Source organism: Cryptotermes secundus, unplaced genomic scaffold (assembly GCF_002891405.2).
Source record: "Cryptotermes secundus unplaced genomic scaffold, Csec_1.0 scaffold1927, whole genome shotgun sequence".
Taxonomy (NCBI): domain Eukaryota; kingdom Metazoa; phylum Arthropoda; class Insecta; order Blattodea; family Kalotermitidae; genus Cryptotermes; species Cryptotermes secundus.
The window spans coordinates 354,274-372,289 of NW_019726269.1; the positions used below are offsets into that span (position 1 = coordinate 354,274).

Consider the following 18,016-nt stretch of genomic DNA (forward strand, 5'->3'; position numbering starts at 1 on the left):
ACACATTCAAAGCCCAATATATGAAATTTGCAAATTCCTGTACCTAGTCATTTTTTACAAAATACATAACTTTACATAAATATAGAATTAAATTTCTAACACTTCAACTCCTTGTTTTTTTTTGTAACAGAAAAACAAAACCCTTCATCATATCTGGAACATCATACAGCCTGTACTCATGCTACTGGCTGTGTGTATCGTTATAGAAAATAAAACACTGAAGAGTGAACTGTATCAAAATTTGCTGAACAGAATTTTATTAAAAAACCTGAAGCAGGTGTTACATAGAAAATCAGTATCTTCATAATTTTCTTTAAAACTTAGGATGCTGACAATACAGAAATAAATGCATCAATTTAGGTACCTTGAAGAATTCCTTCAGACAAGCAGCATACTGCATGCGGACATCTTTGTAACGAACACCACATCCTGTGAGGAGAACCTCCAACACTCTGACAGCAAACCTAAGTGTCAGCTCATTGTCTTTTCTTGTCTTGCCACGATGCTCAAGATCCCACCAGCTTTCTTGCTCTGACTTCAATATGTCTGGGAACAGCGTGTGTCGGGACAGTTGTAACACACTGTACAGGAATACCACCAGTGGAAAACAACCTGCACGCGCTGCTGTTACACAATCAGCCATTACAGTACCATCAATCACCAACATGTCCCCTTTCACTCTTGCCACCTAAAATGCATACATTCAGTATCAGTCAATACAATTATAACAGGAATGTGATTTCCAGGGTCTGTGGCTTTGGTACTAGTCAGAAGAATTTCTGCATGGGGCAAGATATAAAGGCTTGAAGTTGCTCTATTCCCAATCCATGTGAACATATGGCAGAAGAGGTAACCATTACACATTGTTATATGGTAAACAAATTCATGTTAATGAAGAAGGCAGTCGTCTGGGATTTGGCACCATGTATATGTGGTGTTAACCGATGTTTCAGAGGAACATATCACCTCCATCTTCAGGGTAGAAGGAAACCACATATACATGGTGCCAAATCCCAGAAGACTGCTTTCTTCATAGTCACCGCCGTGAAAGCCTCAACTCTTACAAATTCATGTTAGACTGCATGTTTTAAAAGTTTCTTTGTCCTCTCATCTTTCACATTCTTTCTTGTCACTATTCATTAACTCCAAAATTATTGAAACTAAATTCTTTAATAGCTTACATGCATCTAAGAAAATGTAGAAATAATATTGGCTAAGGACATCAAAGTGCAGATAATGCAAGTACCAGTTTTTCTTTCTAACAGAAAAATGTGTCTTTACCTGAAATTGTTCAGAATATAACACAGCCACATCTAGTATCTGTTGGCTGAGGGCTGGAGTGGGTCGCTCCAGAACAGATGAAACGAGCATCAGCAGTAGCAATAGCATGTGAACAGGCTTCCTGTTGGCTGGATCCACCTTCTGAGTAGCTTCCAACAGAAGTTCAACATCTGGAAGTAGCTCTCTGTTTTCAGACAGACATTTCAAAAAAGCGGAACATATGTCTGTAAGCGTGTTTGTGGAGCCTCTAGATTTTAATTCTGTAACAAAAAAGCATAAAGAAACTAAGACAGTGACATTTTTAAAATGTTAATAAGGTACCCAAAAATATGGCTACAATAGTTGTAATAAAATTATCTTCTTACTCAAGAGATCATGCTGCTTTTTCACTTACCACTGACATACTTCAAGCCTGGAATGATAAACTTCTAACTGTTGAGATTTTTTGTGACCTTGCCAAGGAGTTTGATTGTGTTAATCATGAGATATTAATATCCAAATTGGAGTATTATGGCATTCAGCATTGTAATTTAAATTGGTTTAAATCCTATCTATCAGGTAAAAAACAGAGAGTGCAACTCAAAATTGAAGATGATCATGATTATTTCTCTAAATGGGAAAGAGTTAAGCAAGAAGTTCCTCAGCAGTCGGCCTTAGGACCACTTCTGTTTAGTATTTATATTAATGACTTGCCATTATGCATTAATAAATTTGCCAATGTTTTTCTCTTTGTGGATGACACCAGTATTTTTTTAAAAAAAAAATCACTGTGCGCTTAAGCACAAAGTTACTTGCCTCTCACTGTAAATTGGTTTATAGCGAACAAGTTGGTCTTAAATATTAACAAAACTAATATTTTTAATTTTGCTCCTAAACAGTCTGCCAGCTCTTTGCTGGCAGTATCCTTTGGAAACGTGGTACTGAATGATGTCCCTGTAATAAAATTTCTGGGCATACAAATTGATAATAAATCGAATTGGAAGAGTTGTGTGGAATACTGAGTTTAGGAAGGCCTAAACTCAGTTCCGCTATTTTTGTAATTAGGAGTTTATCTTATTTTATGAATTTAGAAACCCTGCAAATGGTGTATTTTTCTTACATTAAGTACGGAATACTCCTCTGGGGCAATATGAATAATAATTCTAGAGTTTTTAAATTACAAAAGAAAGTAATAAGGACCGTATTGGGAGTGGGACACAGAGACTCATGTAGAAATCTTTTTAAGAAATTAGATATTTTACCATTGTCATGTGAATATATTTTTTCTTTGATGTTGTTTGTGATAATCAAAATAATTTTTGTTCAGGTTCAGAGATTCATGGCCTGAACACTAGAAGCAAGAATCAAATTTATATTCCAACTTCAAATCTTTCATATCGCATGAATAACTCATTTTTGGAGCACAGAGTGAATAATCAGTTACAGTGTTTGTTTAGCTTTGTATTGTTTTTCTGCTTTGTTTGTTTGTGTTATGCTTGTGACCAGTTTCATGTCCATTGTATTTTAGACTTGTGAAATATATGTATATATGGAGGCCAAACATTCCTCGAAAACACTGCTAACAACCCACATGAAACCCAGATGATCTTCACTACCATGATAATTTCAGATCTCAAATGTTTTACCGTGCTGACAACTATGCTCAACAGTACATACTATGAGCATAACATGGAATCTATAATGGTAGGCATACTCCACCAATTAGATTGTTAACTGACAATGAAAACTTACCCCTTATTAAAGCAGCCAAGAACTTGCATTTGTTAATGAATGAATGTTGCTTTATAAGTTCAATCATGACATCGATTTCCTTATCCTTTACAGGCATGAGAAATGGAAGTAATGTCAGTAGAATGCGGATCTCAGCAAGTTCTGAGTTAGCATGAAGCAGACCAGAACACAAATGCTGCACTAACAAGCAGGAAACTTCCAACGAAACCTTGCCAGACTTGTCCAAATATTGCATAGCCAATGATATCAGCTCTTCCAGCGCTGCATCTGCTCCCAGCAACTCCACCAGTGTTTCCGTAGGAAGAGTAAGTGTCATTCTCACAACCTATCATGAAGAAATGTTTGTATTACAACTGTTCTAGAATGAGCCAAATCACTTCTCAAAATTGGGAAATGCTTCTGAAGCAAGAAAACAAGCACACATAAAATACAGTAATACTAATAGTGATAGTAATTTTAGTTGAGATCATAGGTTCTCACATGGTGAATACGATGACTATGGTCTTCTGGGATGTGATGACTTTAGAGGCACACCCTACCTCCGTTTTTTAGCCTGAAGATGGTGGCAGCAGGTTCTGTCAAAATACACTGTACTACATAGCATGACATCTCAGAGAACTGTAAACCTCTGAGTTGTTTGCATGCTGCACAATCTTCCCACCCTTGAGAACTCCTGGTTATTGTGAGGGGTAAAGTAAAGTTGTCTCTGTGCTTAATTAATTAAGCACTACACCATGAAGACATATGGGGGCGTCGATGTATTGAGCCACGTTTTCTTGACCTCAGCACTAGTTGGAGATGAGTAGTAAGCTTCACGCCCCGACTGCTTTACCCCTGGGGAAAGGCCCCCAGTACCCAATGAATAGAAGGCTGGGTGGGCCCCAGAGCTGATGTGTATGACGTGGAGAAGAGAAAATTCTTCACTGTACCAGGACTCAACCATGACCCCTCAGTCATCCAGCCCAAAGCCAGTTGCTATACCAACTGTGCTATCCCAGTTCCTTATTGTGGGTAGTAGGATCTCATTACATAAAATATCATAAATATGGGGACAAAAATTTTACTGTATTACTGCCAATGAAATGACAGATGCAAGATTGAAAACTGAATACATATGAGTAGATCATATAACCAAGTTTATAATTTTGGTCATTTGATTTTCCAATCTTTCCACCTGAAGCACTATACACACAGCTCTAGAAATGGTGTTCCAAGTAGGAAAAGCTAAATGTGTGCTGAGGTTTCATGACTCCAGCCTCGCAACTGCAGTGTAAAGGAGATATTGTATGGTATTTTTCAAAGGAAACCATCAACAAAAATACTGCTTTATAAATTGTTTTATCAGACTGGCTGCATTTCTAAAGGAAAATCCCTGCAGACACACAAAGCTGATAGGTGCATTTTTGTAACTTTTCATTGCATATGCACCACAAAGACATAGGTATTAAGTGCTACATAACCACTATCAACCACTAACAATACACAAGCCTGATTTGAATCATGCAGCTATTATCAAAACATGCTTCATTATGGTACATATCTCACCTTTGCATTATCATCCCTTAGCCTAGCAGTCAATGCAGAACATGCCAAATCCTTGTCACGCTCCTGCAGAGAATTATAATTTTTAACAAGATACTGGACAGCTTCTGTTCTCACTGCAGCATTAGGGTGATGGATCTTCTCGAACAAATCTGTGCCACCAAGGGGAATATCTTCCCGTCCTGCTACTCCCAGGAGGGTTCTTAATGCTGTGGCCTCTTTTGATGAACCGCCATCCTTGCCCAAGACCTTACGAATCACTGCATCATATGACTTTGCATATCGGTTCTCTAGAGACTTCAGGAAACCAGCATACCAAGATACCATCTCTTCTGTATCAACAATTCCAATCTCAACATCTTTCTCATCTTCTGAACTTCTTTTCTCAGATGCAGCAAGGCCATCCACATCAAATGTTTCAATGGTGGTTCTATCAAACAATACATGAGAATCATGCTTTACTTGATTATTTATTAAGAAAGCTGTTAAAGAGCAAAATCTATTTAACAGCCTAACAATGCCATCTTCTGGGATGTGCACCATGTAGATCTTGTGTGAACTGATGATTCAGAGGAACATATCACCTCCATCTTCAGGGTAGAGGAATCAGTACACAAGGAACCATTGTGAGCAGATGGCGAGCAGACTGAGCCAGCAGTTTAAAACACCCAGCTATATAAAAAACAGGATGGGAGGAAGAATGGACCACATGGGAAATCAACAGAGGAGAGGGGAAGGGTCTGTAGAGATCAGATAGGAAGGCCAGGAGAGCAGGCAGCTTCTTTCTGCCTGCTCTAGCCCGCTTTCTGCTACCTGCTGGCCTGGCCTTGCTACTGATCTCTAGAGACACTAACCCTCTCCTCTGTTGATTTCCCATGTGGTCCACTCTCCCTCCCATCCTGTTTTTTATATAGCTGGGTGTTTTCAACTGGTGGCTCAGTCTGCTAGCCATCTGCTCACAATGGTTCCTTGCACATAATTTCCTCTACCCTAAAGTGGAGCCGATACGTTCCTCCAAAACATCAGTTCACACAAGATCTACACAGCACCTCATCCCAGAAGACGGCATTCTTCATAGTAACTGCTCTGAAAACCTCAAATCCTACATATTTAATGGTCATTTACTATAAAAAATTAAACACTAAAATATTAAGATATTATAGAAAAATGAACTGATATGCTTCACTGTAAGCAAAAAAAGATTAACTTTATAGAATAGAGCATGATTCAGTTAGGAGGGAATTACTGTACAATATTCTGATAGAGTTTGGGATACCCATGAAACTAGTTAATCTGATTAAAATGTGTTCAAAGTAAAGTTCGTATAGGTAAATATTTGTCTGATAAATTTCCTATCCAGAATGGTCTAAGAATGCTTTATCATCTCTCCTTTCAAACTCTGCTTTAGAATATGCCATTAGGAAGGTCCAGGAAAACCAGGTGGGACTGAAATTAAATGGGACACATCAGCTGTTGGTCTACACTGATGATGTGAATCTAATGGGTGATAATATAAATACCATAAAGAAAAACACATGGACTTTAATTGACACAAGTACAGAGGTTGGTCTAGAAGTAAACACAGAGAAAACTATGTATATGTTGCTGTCTTGTCACCAAAATGTAGGGCTAAATCATGACATAACAACAGAAAACAGATATTTTGTAAATGTGGCACAGTTAAGATATTTGGGAACGACGATAACAAATCAAAATCTGATTGAGGAGGAAATTAAGAGGAGATTGAACTCGGGCAATGCTTGCTAAAATTCAGTCCAGAACCTTTTGCCTTCTCATCTGCTGTCCAAAAACATACAAAGTTGAATATACAAAACTACAATTTTGCTGGTGGTTCTGTATGGGTGTGAAACTTTGTCTCTGACATTAAGGGAGGAACATAAACTGAGGGTGTTTGAGAACATGGTGTTGAGGAGAATATTTGGACNGGATGAAATGATAGGAGGTTGGAGAAAACTGCATAATGAGGAGCTTCATAACTTGTACTCTTCTCCAAGTATAATTAGAATGATCAAGTCAAGGAGGATGAGATGGGCAGGGCATGTAGCACAAATGGGGGAGACGAAGAATGCATATAGGATATTGGTGGGAAAGCCAGAAGGAAAGCGACCACTGGGAAGACCAAGGCGTAGGTGGGTGGAAAATATTAAATTGGATCTTAGAGAGATAGGATGGTATTGATTGGATTGATCTGACTCAGGATATGGACTGCTGGAGGGCTTGTGTGAACACGGTAATGAACCTTTGGGTTCCATAGAACGCTGGGAAATTCTTGAGTAGCTGCAGATTTGGCTTCTCCTCAAGAAGGGCTCAGCTCCTTAAGTAAGCAAGCAAGCAAGCAAGCAAGTAAGGAAGGAAGAACAGAGCACATTTATTGACAGGAGCCCACAAGATTAACACTGGTATATGTGCACTTTACATGTACCACCTGCAAAGGACTTCACGTTTTTCCCACTGAGAGTGTTCATGTATTTCACACAACTTCCAGAATAAACAATTGTCATTTCTCTGAACATGATTAATTGGCTGGTCTTTGTAATAAGAGAGACAGTGTAAGATTTGAGGCTTTCATGGCGGTGACTATGACGTCTGCTTTTACCGGTTCTCACGGTCTCTTTGCAGATTTCTTATATATTTTTCTTCTACCCTGATGATGGAGGCGATACGTTCCTCCGAAACGTCGGTTAACACCACATATACACGGTGCCAAATCCCAGAAGACTGCTCTCTTCAAGAGAGACAGTGCTCTCTATGAGAAAACAACTTTCAGGCCTTCAAAGGTGACTCACACCTACAAACCTACTTAATTCCTATTCGGTGTCAGAATACAAATGCCCTACCTTGAACTTCACAACTTGTACTCTTCTCCAAGTATAATTAGAATGATCAAGTCAAGGAGGATAAGGTGGGCAGGGCATGTAGCATGAATGGGGGAGATGAATGCATATAGGATATTGGTGGGAAAGCCAGAAGGAAAGCGACCACTGGGAAGACCAAGGCATATAGGTGGGTGGAAAATATTAAATTGGATCTTAGAGAGATAGGATGGTATTGACTGGATTGATCTGGCTCAGGATAGGGACCGCTGGAGGGCTCTTGTGAACACGGTAATGAACCTTTGGGTTCCATAAAATGCTGGGAAATTCTTGAGTACCTGCAGATTTGGCTTCTCCTCAAGAAGGGTTCAGCTCCATAAGTAAGTAAGAACATTCGTTGAGTGTAATAATCATTAAAAACACATGGCATAAACTATATGATAAAAGACAGGAACACGTACATGTAAGAAACTCACCACTTGTTTTGTCCACTCTACTAACTTTTTAATGGAGAAACAATATAAAAACACCCCACACTGACTATTCTACAGACATGGAAGGAATCCACTGTCAACCCTGATAAGCTACAAAGAGCAGAATCCTTCTTGAGAAGATGACAGTCACTCAGCTGGTCAAGAAAATTTTCAAAAGTTTAATTTTCAGACAGACATAACCAGTCCACATCATTCAGGTGGCATTAGAGTACAGCCTAGTTGAATTTATGATCATGTAACCGTATATGCTTCCAGTTTTTCATCCCTCAATCCACTGTCAGGCCACGCCATAGCTCAAGCGGTTAGTCACTGGCTTCCCACCGCGGCAGTCCACGTTCAATCCCGGGTCTGGTCAAGTGGGATTTGTGGTGGACAAAGTGGCACTGGGGCAGGTTTTCTCCAAGTACTTCAGTTTCGCCTGCCAATCTTCATTCCATCAATTGCTCCACAATCAGCCTCACCTATCATCTGGGGCTGGTACAATAGGCCAGAAGTGGCCGCAGGACAAGGCACCTAGTCCCACGTCACTAGCAATAAAAAAAATCCACTGTCACCTAGAAAGACTGTCATGCAAGAACAGGAGAGACAAGATGTTCTGACTATGTACTGGATTTCGATTAGTGCTTTTCTCACCAACTGGTAACCAATAGGTCCCATTACAGATAACAGGCAGCTTAATGTACTACAATAAGAAAACTGATATATTAAAGCTTACTGAATGACATGCTGAGCCACATTCTCATCCAAGACTTCCAAAAGCTCTCCAGCAAAGTTACACAGATCCGTTCTATCACCAGTTTTGGACTGAACGGCTGACAGTGTGGCACGAAGGAGAGGCAGGAAGAATGGCATAATATTTACGGCAGCTTCACGTAATTGTCTCAAAACCTCTGGGAACCAACTGTGACGTGCCAATCGCTCCACAGTATGTGCTGACACAAATGGCAACTTCTTGGAGTGCTGAGTTTGATACAGAAGAACCAACAGCAGCACACATTCTGAATGAAGTTTAGGCTGGCTGCACTGTACAACATATAGAGTAATTTAGTAATGTAATAATAATAATAAAATCAGTGTATCAATATCTATGTTTCATATTTCAAGTACAAGCACATCATTTCCAAAAACATTTTGCAGCTTCTTGAAAATTTTCTTCTCATTATTTCTATTTCCTTTCCCTACATTACTACTTGGGGCCATGCAGTAGCATAGTTGGTCAAGGCGCTATGTTACAAGCTTGAAGGCCACAGGTTCAACTCCCAATGAGGTGGATTTTTTCGATTTATTTGAGTCTTTCAGCCACACTATGGCCCTGGGGTCAACTAACAGAAATGAGTACCACGAGTCTTCCTTGGCGGTGGTGGTGGGGGGGGGGCTGGCACATAAAGCTGACAACCTTACCGCCATCTGTGAGCCAATTGTCGAGAGAAAATGCAGGAGACTGGAACTCTCACAACACTGTGGAACTTCACAGCCTGTTACAGGGATAGCTTTACCTTACCTTTTTTTACATTATTACTTATCAGATGAATGTCTGCACCAATTTTACAGATGTCTTATTTACTGACAGGTGACAGGAGCTGATAAGCTTGGTCAGTCTGTGCACACACCTCCCGCTTGCCAATACAAACAAACATTACCACCCTCAGGACTGAACCCTGAAGACTGCAGTCTTAACATGTTCGCTACAAGTCTCTTAGTGGGCAAATTCATTGTCCAGCCCAGGGTTTTTAAATGTCAGGGTACTTTTAATGCATTCACATACCACCAAAATCTGGAAACTCTCTGCTTGTAAACTATGACACACAGGAATCTGAAACTCTGCACATACCTCCTGCAGATATTTTAGTACATTTTGAGAGTGTGGTACCTGGTATCACATTTCCCAAGATGTAGAGGAACACCACACTTTTGACAATACCACCCAGTTTCACTAATTTTTTTTTGTTTGTAAATGGTGCAAGAGGCGGATAGCAGCTTGGCAATGTATCAGACGTCGCCTCATCTGCAATATCACTTATAATTTCTGGAGATCCAGGCCTTTTAATGTCATTCGATTCATTTGAATCACATTCTGGAATTAAACCATCTTCAGAATCTTCATTAAACACTTCCCTTATATGATCACCACTCAATATCTTCTTGCCTGCCATAACATGTTACAATATGGGACATGAGCAGACACACTGCCGAACTGCAAGCTTACTGAACCAACAAAGCATAAGAAAGGGGAATAACACTGACATACGATATTCAAGGCCAAGGAAATACTGATCCATATGCCATCGATGTATAGTGACCAACTACGCTACATAATCATTTTCTGAAAGTGAAATGTTGATATCTGGCCTAAGACAGATACAGGCCCCCATATATGGCTATACTTCTTGGATCTCTGGCCATATGTTGGAGCGGAAGCGTTAATATTCACTACTGTAATAACCTCAATAAAATTTAATTAAATTTATCGCTTATTCTTCTAGTTTTCCATCAGTTTATTTATTTCATTTGTGGTTTATTTAATGGCGCTGTCTGTAGCTCAGGCTATGCAGTGCCAAGATTTTTAATTTGCAAATGCATGATTAATACTAGGATAATTTAACTCGTTACTTTAAAATGAACAGACTTCAGCATAAAACATACGAGTAGAGCATACCTCAGCAATCTTGTCCACAATTCCATAGAAGATTTGTGGTGACAGCTGAGTGCGGCGTGTAAGCTGTGCGATTATCATATATGAACCGGCTACATAATCCAGTAAGGGTGATGTCAGACCCTCAAGCAGGGACTTCAGTAGATGTGTCATTTGAAGTTCATTCACTCTATTCACATGTTCCAGCCCTCCCACTATTGTGGTACAATGGAAAGCCAAGAGAGTAGAGAGAACACCATCTTGGTTTTCTACAACAAAAGAATGTTCTATTTCCTGACTGCTGCATAGGTTTTTTTATGCTAGTGGGGTGGGACTAAGTCCCTTGTATTGCGACCACTTCTGGCCTATTGTACCAGCCCCAGATGATAGGTAAGGGTGATTGTGGAGCAATTGGTGGAATGGAGAGTGGCAGGGGAAACCGAAGTCCTCGGAGAAAACCTGCCCCAGCGCCAGTTTGTCCACCACAAATCCCACTCGACCAGACCCAGGATCGAACCCGGGCAGCCTCAGTGGGAAGCCAGCGACTAACCGCTTGAGCTATGGCATGTGATGCACAGGTTTACATACACCAGAACAATAATCACAAGTTGTTTTTGTTACTTACAGACAGCTGTGCCAATATAACATATGATAGTGAAGAGCAAAGTATTTGTTCTTTGCCCAGGAAATGGCTGATTTCCTTTTCGACATCACGATATAGAGTAGCTCAAAGCATCTGTGCATACACATATAACAATATGCATCATATATACAGAAAAGGTACCATGTTTTAATTATTTGACGTATAATGTATCTTATGGCTGTAATAAAGGGTTGGATAAAAAATTATATAAACTGGAACATGTGTGTTACAATGTAAGGAGAACATTAAAGAAAAAACAAAACCATACAGAAATACAGCTAAAATTTCAGCTACAGCAGTACCATTATTAATCAAAAACAGGGCTTTAAACAGAACTGACAGAAGAAAGATTTACATAGCAGAAATTAAATTTTTAAACATGTTTCTAGACATGGTCTTTGTGTTCATCATCATAGCAATAAAATGAAGTAAACTACAAATTTTTAACTTGGACGAACCAACCCAGAATGAAAGAAAAATGAATGTGCATCTTCTATAAATGGACCCCAAGAGAACAGCTAAAAGAACTATAAAATACATAGCAGATGGTTACAGAGAGATAAGAGATTCTACAAGATGAGAACATTGAATCAGGGTCAGGTCAGGCCAATGGTGATTTTGTGTTTTATGATAATAGAAATAATTTAATACCATTACATTTTACACAAAAACGTCACCATTAAGCACCATAAAATCATGAATCTCCCTCACAATTATTCCCTTTAAATGCTAACTTTTTTAATTATATTATACATACTATATTCCTTGACGGTATCTGAGGTCATCTTACAAATGAAATGAAGGAAAGATGCATCAGTTGCACATCGATTAAGTAACGCAGTTTTTGACAATGGAACACCAGGTTCTTGTAAAGGGTGTAGCCAGTGCCATCTGTTGGCCGGATCTGATACATCAATCATCTGCAGCACCCGCACAAAAATGCGCGTATCATGATAAGGGAATATCAAGCTCATTAAATCACTGACATTGTATGATTCGATGTGGAACCTAAAACAATAATAATACAGTTCTTTCACACCGCAATTTATAAGAGTTAGAGCAAACAAGTATGGATATCAACAGACAGTGGCAGTAACACACACTGCATTACACAAAGAACCAACAAGTATAAAACATGAATCCAACCTGTTTACCAGCCATTCCAGTGCCTTCTGTGAAGCTTTAAGAAGGAAATATGGTGACAGAAGAAGTAAAAATCTCCGGATGAGTTTGTTCAAAGATTTGTTAGTCTTCTTATCTTCCACTGATCTCTCCAAGGATCGAGATGATAAATCAAACAAGTGTCTATGGAACTCCTCAAACCTGGGATTCAGTTTTACCAACTCTTCAAGGCCACTAACACCTGGCAACAACCCAGTAAGCAAAATTAATATTGTGCTTTTCTCGAGCAACTTTCTTAACGTTTTGAGGAACACACTGCTTCCACCCTGAAGAAGGAGGCAGTTACATTCCTCTGGAGCACTGCTAACTACCTACCAAATTACATTTTTTCATAACAAATAAGGCTGCAATGAAAACCTTACATATTATACAAGCAAATAATAATTATGAGAAGCATTTTTAACACATTTATTTGTCAGTATGCACAGAGAACAATAGCTTACTTGCCACAACATCACTGTATTCAATTCTGTGACACAACTTTTACTGCTACTACAGACATATTATTTAACACAAATACACATACACAGTACCAGCCCACAACAAAGTCAGTTTTAGTGTCTTACAGGAAACAATATTTTTTTTGCTGGCTCTACAGCCCCCTTGGGCCCTGTCCTCTGATTTTTCAGTTTCATGACCATTTTACAAATTGCAACACTCCTTGGACAAGTCATCAGTTCGTAGCAAGGCGTCTACCTAAACACTAGACAAAACAAACACAGAATAAACACATGCAAACACCAAACATTCATGCCTTGTATGGGATTTGTACCCATGATCCCAGTTTCTGAGCGAGCGAAGACAGTACATGCCTTAGACCTCTCAGCTACCGTGACCAGCAGAAACAAAGTTTATATTAATTTAACTACCAAATAAAGTATGGAACCAGGATAGCTCCATTGGTATTACAATGGGCTATGGGCTGGACAGCCAAATAATTGTTGGCTGGGGCAACAAAAATTACCCTACCCCAAAGTATCCAGACTGGCTCTGGAGCCCACCCAGTGGTTATTAGGGGCTCTTTCCCTGAGGGTAAAGTGGCAGGGCCATGATGCTGACTGCTCACTCCATCTAGTTCTCAGGTCAAGAACGGTTGAGCTCCACTCTCCCATATGTCTTTATGACATACTTTTCAACCAAATAAGGTGAAAAATCATACAGTTTGAGATTTGCAGTTATCATGGCAATTTTCTGGGTTATAACACTTCATCTTCTCTTCTATTCTGAAGAATAAATAATTAATATAAGATCTTAAAATCAGGCATGATTACCATATAATAAATACTAAATTATTAAATTGCAGAATCAATACCTATTTCGTAAAAAGTGTCTCTATCAAACTTGGCTGCTTCCCGGGGATCAAACAACAGTGAAGGCCTCGCTTTGCCCTGAATAAGAAGAGATGTCTGTGGTACTGTTAGCTTTTTAAGCTGCTCTGCCAAAGAAGTGCTCATAATGAATGATGTCCTCTTTCTCAACTGTGAACAATAATACACACACTTTAAACATCAATCTATTATCAAATGTATACAATACTTTTGAGATAACTTGTTTAATCTATTTACTTTCAATATAACAAAGTACCACTACAATGTCATTAGATGAAATGTTATATAAGAATGAAATATAACTTGCAGAAATTGTTTATGAGTAACAGTGGAAAAAAATTTAAGGGGTAAAAATTAAAAATGTAGGGATGAGGGAAACAGTACAAGACAAAAGATGATAATTTTTACATAACAAGTTTAATCAGGTTTGACACACCTTTTCAGACTGAGAACAGAAATTTGCATAATGGAGAAAATGCTGGGTACATCATTTGAGTAAAAACACCAAGTAGTCTCATGGGTGGTTGCCAACGTTGTGGTAGAAACTGCTACTTCCAACGTCAGTGTAAATGAACGTCGCAACTCAGGCCATAATCTAAATTCTCACAACTCTGAAAATCCAGCAGCTCAGAATGCTATAATTTGAAGGGGGGGGGGGCTATGATTTATGCAATAACCAATATAGGTTATACATTTTCACAATTACGCTATAATGAGTAAAAGCGGTACGTCAAAAAGGAATGCGACTACCTATACTTTAACTTTCTGTCTTGTTCTTGGAGTGTTACTGTCTACTGTTATTGTCGGTCTAACTCACGCCAACACTATTATTGGAATACCAATACTTTATGAATTATACAACCTATATTTCCAACATAATTTACATGTATAGAATATGTATTTATACTACTACAGTTTTTCATAACTATTAAACCCAGTCAACACTTAAATAATGTGCAAATTAATAGCCATGCACATTATTATACTTACATATCTCACAAACACGTGTTCTTCCTTCGGTCTGCTTGATCGCCTGAATGTTGGTACGTAGCAACGCACGCATGCGCATAAAAACACGTATTAGGTATTAGAAAGTTGGCAACGAGATCTCGCGCATATTATGCTGCCATCTATCCGTTTCAGTAGTTAATTATGATGGAAGTTTGAACATAAGACTGGCGTTTAGGTTTGTAGAGTTTGCCAATAGTGACATAATTAAGCATTATGGCAGGGTTGACCAAACGTTACTCCTTGCAACTCAACCAAAAACGGTCATAAACCCCAAATTATTACTCTATGCAATACAGAATTGATGTAGTTTTACATATATATATATTACTTACTCATGGAGCTGAGCCCTTCTTGAGGAGCCGCCAATTCTGCAGCTACTCTAGAATTTCCCAGCATTTTATGGAACCCGAAGGTTCATCACCGTGTTCACAAGAGCCCTCCACTGGTCCCTATCCTGAGCCAGATCTATCCAATCCATACCATCCCATCCTATCTCTCTAAGATCCATTCTAATATTGTCCACCCACCTACGCCTTGGTCTTCCCTGTGGTCTCCTTCCTTCTGGCTTTCCCACCAATATTCTATACGCATTCCTCGTCTCCCCCATTCGTGCTACATGACCTGCCCACCTCATCCTCCTCGACTTGATCACTCTAATTATACTTGGAGACGAGTACAAGTTATATATAACTTGTACTCGTCTCCATGTATATATATATACAAGTGCTGCCACTTTTAAGTCTATAAGATTTTAAGCCCTTATGGAAATGCAATTAAATCTTTTCGAGCGGTCAGCTGCTTCAAGATTGAAGAGATTTATAAAGTTTCGGCTATTGTCACACGTTCAGACTTTCTTTGCATATACTATATATACACAAACACGAAATAAATCCGTGGATTTTAATATTGCGTCGCATGAACGACAATAGGTTATGGTGGCTAATAGGTAAATAAAAGAAATTGTTATAATGGAGTTTCGATCTAATTTAAGGAAGTATTCCTCTAACATTGTAGCCCTACTTATATGAAAAATTGTAACATTATACTACTTACAAGATTTGTTAGAGCAATAAATTAACAAAATGGACAATGATGGATATAAAGTCGTAAACGACGCGTTTGGAAAATCCAGTTTGAAGTTTATTTAAGTCTTCTGTATACCTTTGTGTACACTAAACAATATACAGTATTAATCAAATAATGCGCGTGTGGGTGCGTGAGTGAGAAGGAGGTGGAAACCATAGAGAAATGAATGAGACAGTCCATCTTGTCCAGATATATATATGAAATTTTGCGCGAAATCAATTTCGTCACGCCATTTGTATGTTAGCAATAACATGATGACCATCGGAATATCTGGGATTAAGGATGAAAGTGCATCATTGGAGTCCAACCAGAAAAGTGGAGGTGTTGATCGTGTTGATTGACTCATAATTTACTTCAAACGTTCTGCGAGCCAAAGCCAACTAGAACATTTATTATTTTTTCCCTGAAAAATGATCATTCTGTACTACGTATATATGAACATCCCTGATGTAAACGTTCTTATGTCAACGTATGTTGGTATGATTGCAGTTAATGGCTGTATGGGTGTGTTGTTAGTATAAGCAAGTGTGATATTATCATCATAGTATTATTTGATATAATTAGAATGTTTGGTTTCGAAATAGGTTAGAAGTGTAAAGTGACTATTGTCGTGTTTTAGTAAAAAATTCAAGTTTGAAGAATGAATTTCATTTCCAAGACGAGCGTAAGTGAGGTATTGTATTTTCACCGTTTGGAATGCTGTATATTACAAGACGAAATATTTTACATTGTATACTTTATAAACATCTGTTAATATTGTCGATAGAGGTACTATATACGATTTTTCAGCCACTGATGAAACCAATTACGTTGCCGGATCCGGTTCCAGAGAACGTTATTGAGGATAGACGGCTATGGATAGGGAATTTGGATCATAGGGTTACTGAGTAAGTACCTAAATGGCCTACAGTTGGTACATTTGACAAGTATGGAATCTACAAGACCAAGCCATCCACTGGAATTAACCCAGTACCAGTTTTTTAACCCCCCCAAATTGACAGGCTATAGTGTTCCTGGCAAAATATTGATCTGTGTACATTATGCTTGATGTTGTGCCTAATTAGTTTATCTGTAAGCGACTTCGTCATTGTTTTAAACTTATTAAGCACACATGGAAACAAACTTAAGAGATAGGTTATATCTCATTATGTGGTGTAGTTGTTAGGAATAAAGAAAATAATGGTCATCTCATGGACAAAATGGTCAGGTTGTGGCATTAATTTGGTGAATTTTTCTGCTCACTCTGAGCACATTAAAGTCACCTTTGGAAGTGAGTGACTTCTTTTTCTTATGCATTTTTATATAATTAATTTACAAGTTAATTATTTTAGTTCTGCACCAAAGTAACATTAGAGTATTTGAAATCTATGTGAATAATGCAGACAATTAATCTTTATTTGTTCGATATTTTCTTTTACCGGTACCACCTCCTAAAACTTGTGCAAAAATATGGCACCATTGAGAAGTTTGACCTCCTTTTTCACCGCTCAGGACCTTCAGCAGGGCAGCCTCGAGGTTATGCTTTTGTAACTTATTCAGCTAAGAATGATGCAACAAAAGCTAAAGATGCCCTTGATGGAATGATGCTAGGATGCAAGAGGGTGGTTGTGAGATGGGCCAACAGTGTCAGCAAGGTATTTGCTACTTTCATGTATAATTTATTCTTATTACTTTGTTTTTAACAGTCAAGGTAAAAATATATAAATTTGCGTAATGTGTTGGGAAGATAGTTCATTATCTTTTATTTTCATTATAAACTGCTATTAAAATGTTTAATGTTCAGGTCATTTTGTTGTTAACCCACCAAATGTTTCAATCTATCAGGATCATGAGCAGAGGCTTTTTGCATATCATTTGAATTATTACGATGGATCCAATTTTTTTACATTTATCAGTAATATTATAATCTAAATTTTAAGTTTTTATGTGGGATATGTCTCAAATGATGTAGGCTAAAATTAAACATGTTAGAAGTTAAAATCTAGTGGTTAAATAAAACAAAATTAGATGAAGATGGAATTCAGATTTTTAAATATTTGAAATTGGAAGGGGTATTTATTATATAGTGTAGATGGTCTTTGTGGTTTTTGATGTTTATTAGGCACATGAAAACCTGTAAATTAAATATTGTGACATGTTGCGCCAAGCCGAGCCCCCCCCCACACACACCAGCAGTGACGCGGCGGGTGAGTCAGCGCTCCCCTCCCCCACCTCCGCACAGTAACGCAGGCCGCCCCGCCCCTCCCCCCCCC

The 18,016-nt window shown here is 38.5% G+C and overlaps 2 protein-coding genes across 3 annotated transcripts in view; one reads left to right on the forward strand and one right to left on the reverse strand.

Annotated features, from left to right (window-relative positions):
* Positions 1–15,735, reverse strand: part of LOC111864169 (HEAT repeat-containing protein 1) — a 43,703-nt gene extending 27,968 nt beyond the window's left edge. The window contains exons 1-11 of the mRNA XM_023851231.2: positions 15,732–15,735; positions 14,658–14,700; positions 13,652–13,817; positions 12,304–12,520; positions 11,915–12,165; positions 10,539–10,783; positions 8,598–8,905; positions 4,558–4,984; positions 3,013–3,337; positions 1,282–1,541; positions 365–688 (exon numbers count right to left, since the gene is read on the reverse strand). Of these exons, the coding sequence (XP_023706999.1) occupies positions 365–688; positions 1,282–1,541; positions 3,013–3,337; positions 4,558–4,984; positions 8,598–8,905; positions 10,539–10,783; positions 11,915–12,165; positions 12,304–12,520; positions 13,652–13,793 (2,499 nt within the window). The 5' untranslated portion in view covers positions 13,794–13,817; positions 14,658–14,700; positions 15,732–15,735. The remainder of the gene's footprint in view (positions 1–364; positions 689–1,281; positions 1,542–3,012; positions 3,338–4,557; positions 4,985–8,597; positions 8,906–10,538; positions 10,784–11,914; positions 12,166–12,303; positions 12,521–13,651; positions 13,818–14,657; positions 14,701–15,731) is intronic.
* Positions 15,736–16,024: 289 nt separating this feature from the next.
* The window catches only part of LOC111864170 (probable RNA-binding protein 18), a 5,740-nt gene continuing 3,748 nt past the window's right edge, over positions 16,025–18,016 (forward strand). The window contains exons 1-3 of one of the 2 annotated variants that reach the window (XM_023851234.2): positions 16,025–16,428; positions 16,554–16,651; positions 17,185–17,398. In XM_023851234.2, the coding sequence (XP_023707002.1) occupies positions 16,405–16,428; positions 16,554–16,651; positions 17,185–17,398 (336 nt within the window). In that variant the 5' untranslated portion in view covers positions 16,025–16,404. Of the gene's footprint in view, positions 16,438–16,553; positions 16,652–17,184; positions 17,399–18,016 lie in introns of both variants that reach the window. The other variant, XM_023851233.2, reaches the window with a different exon arrangement.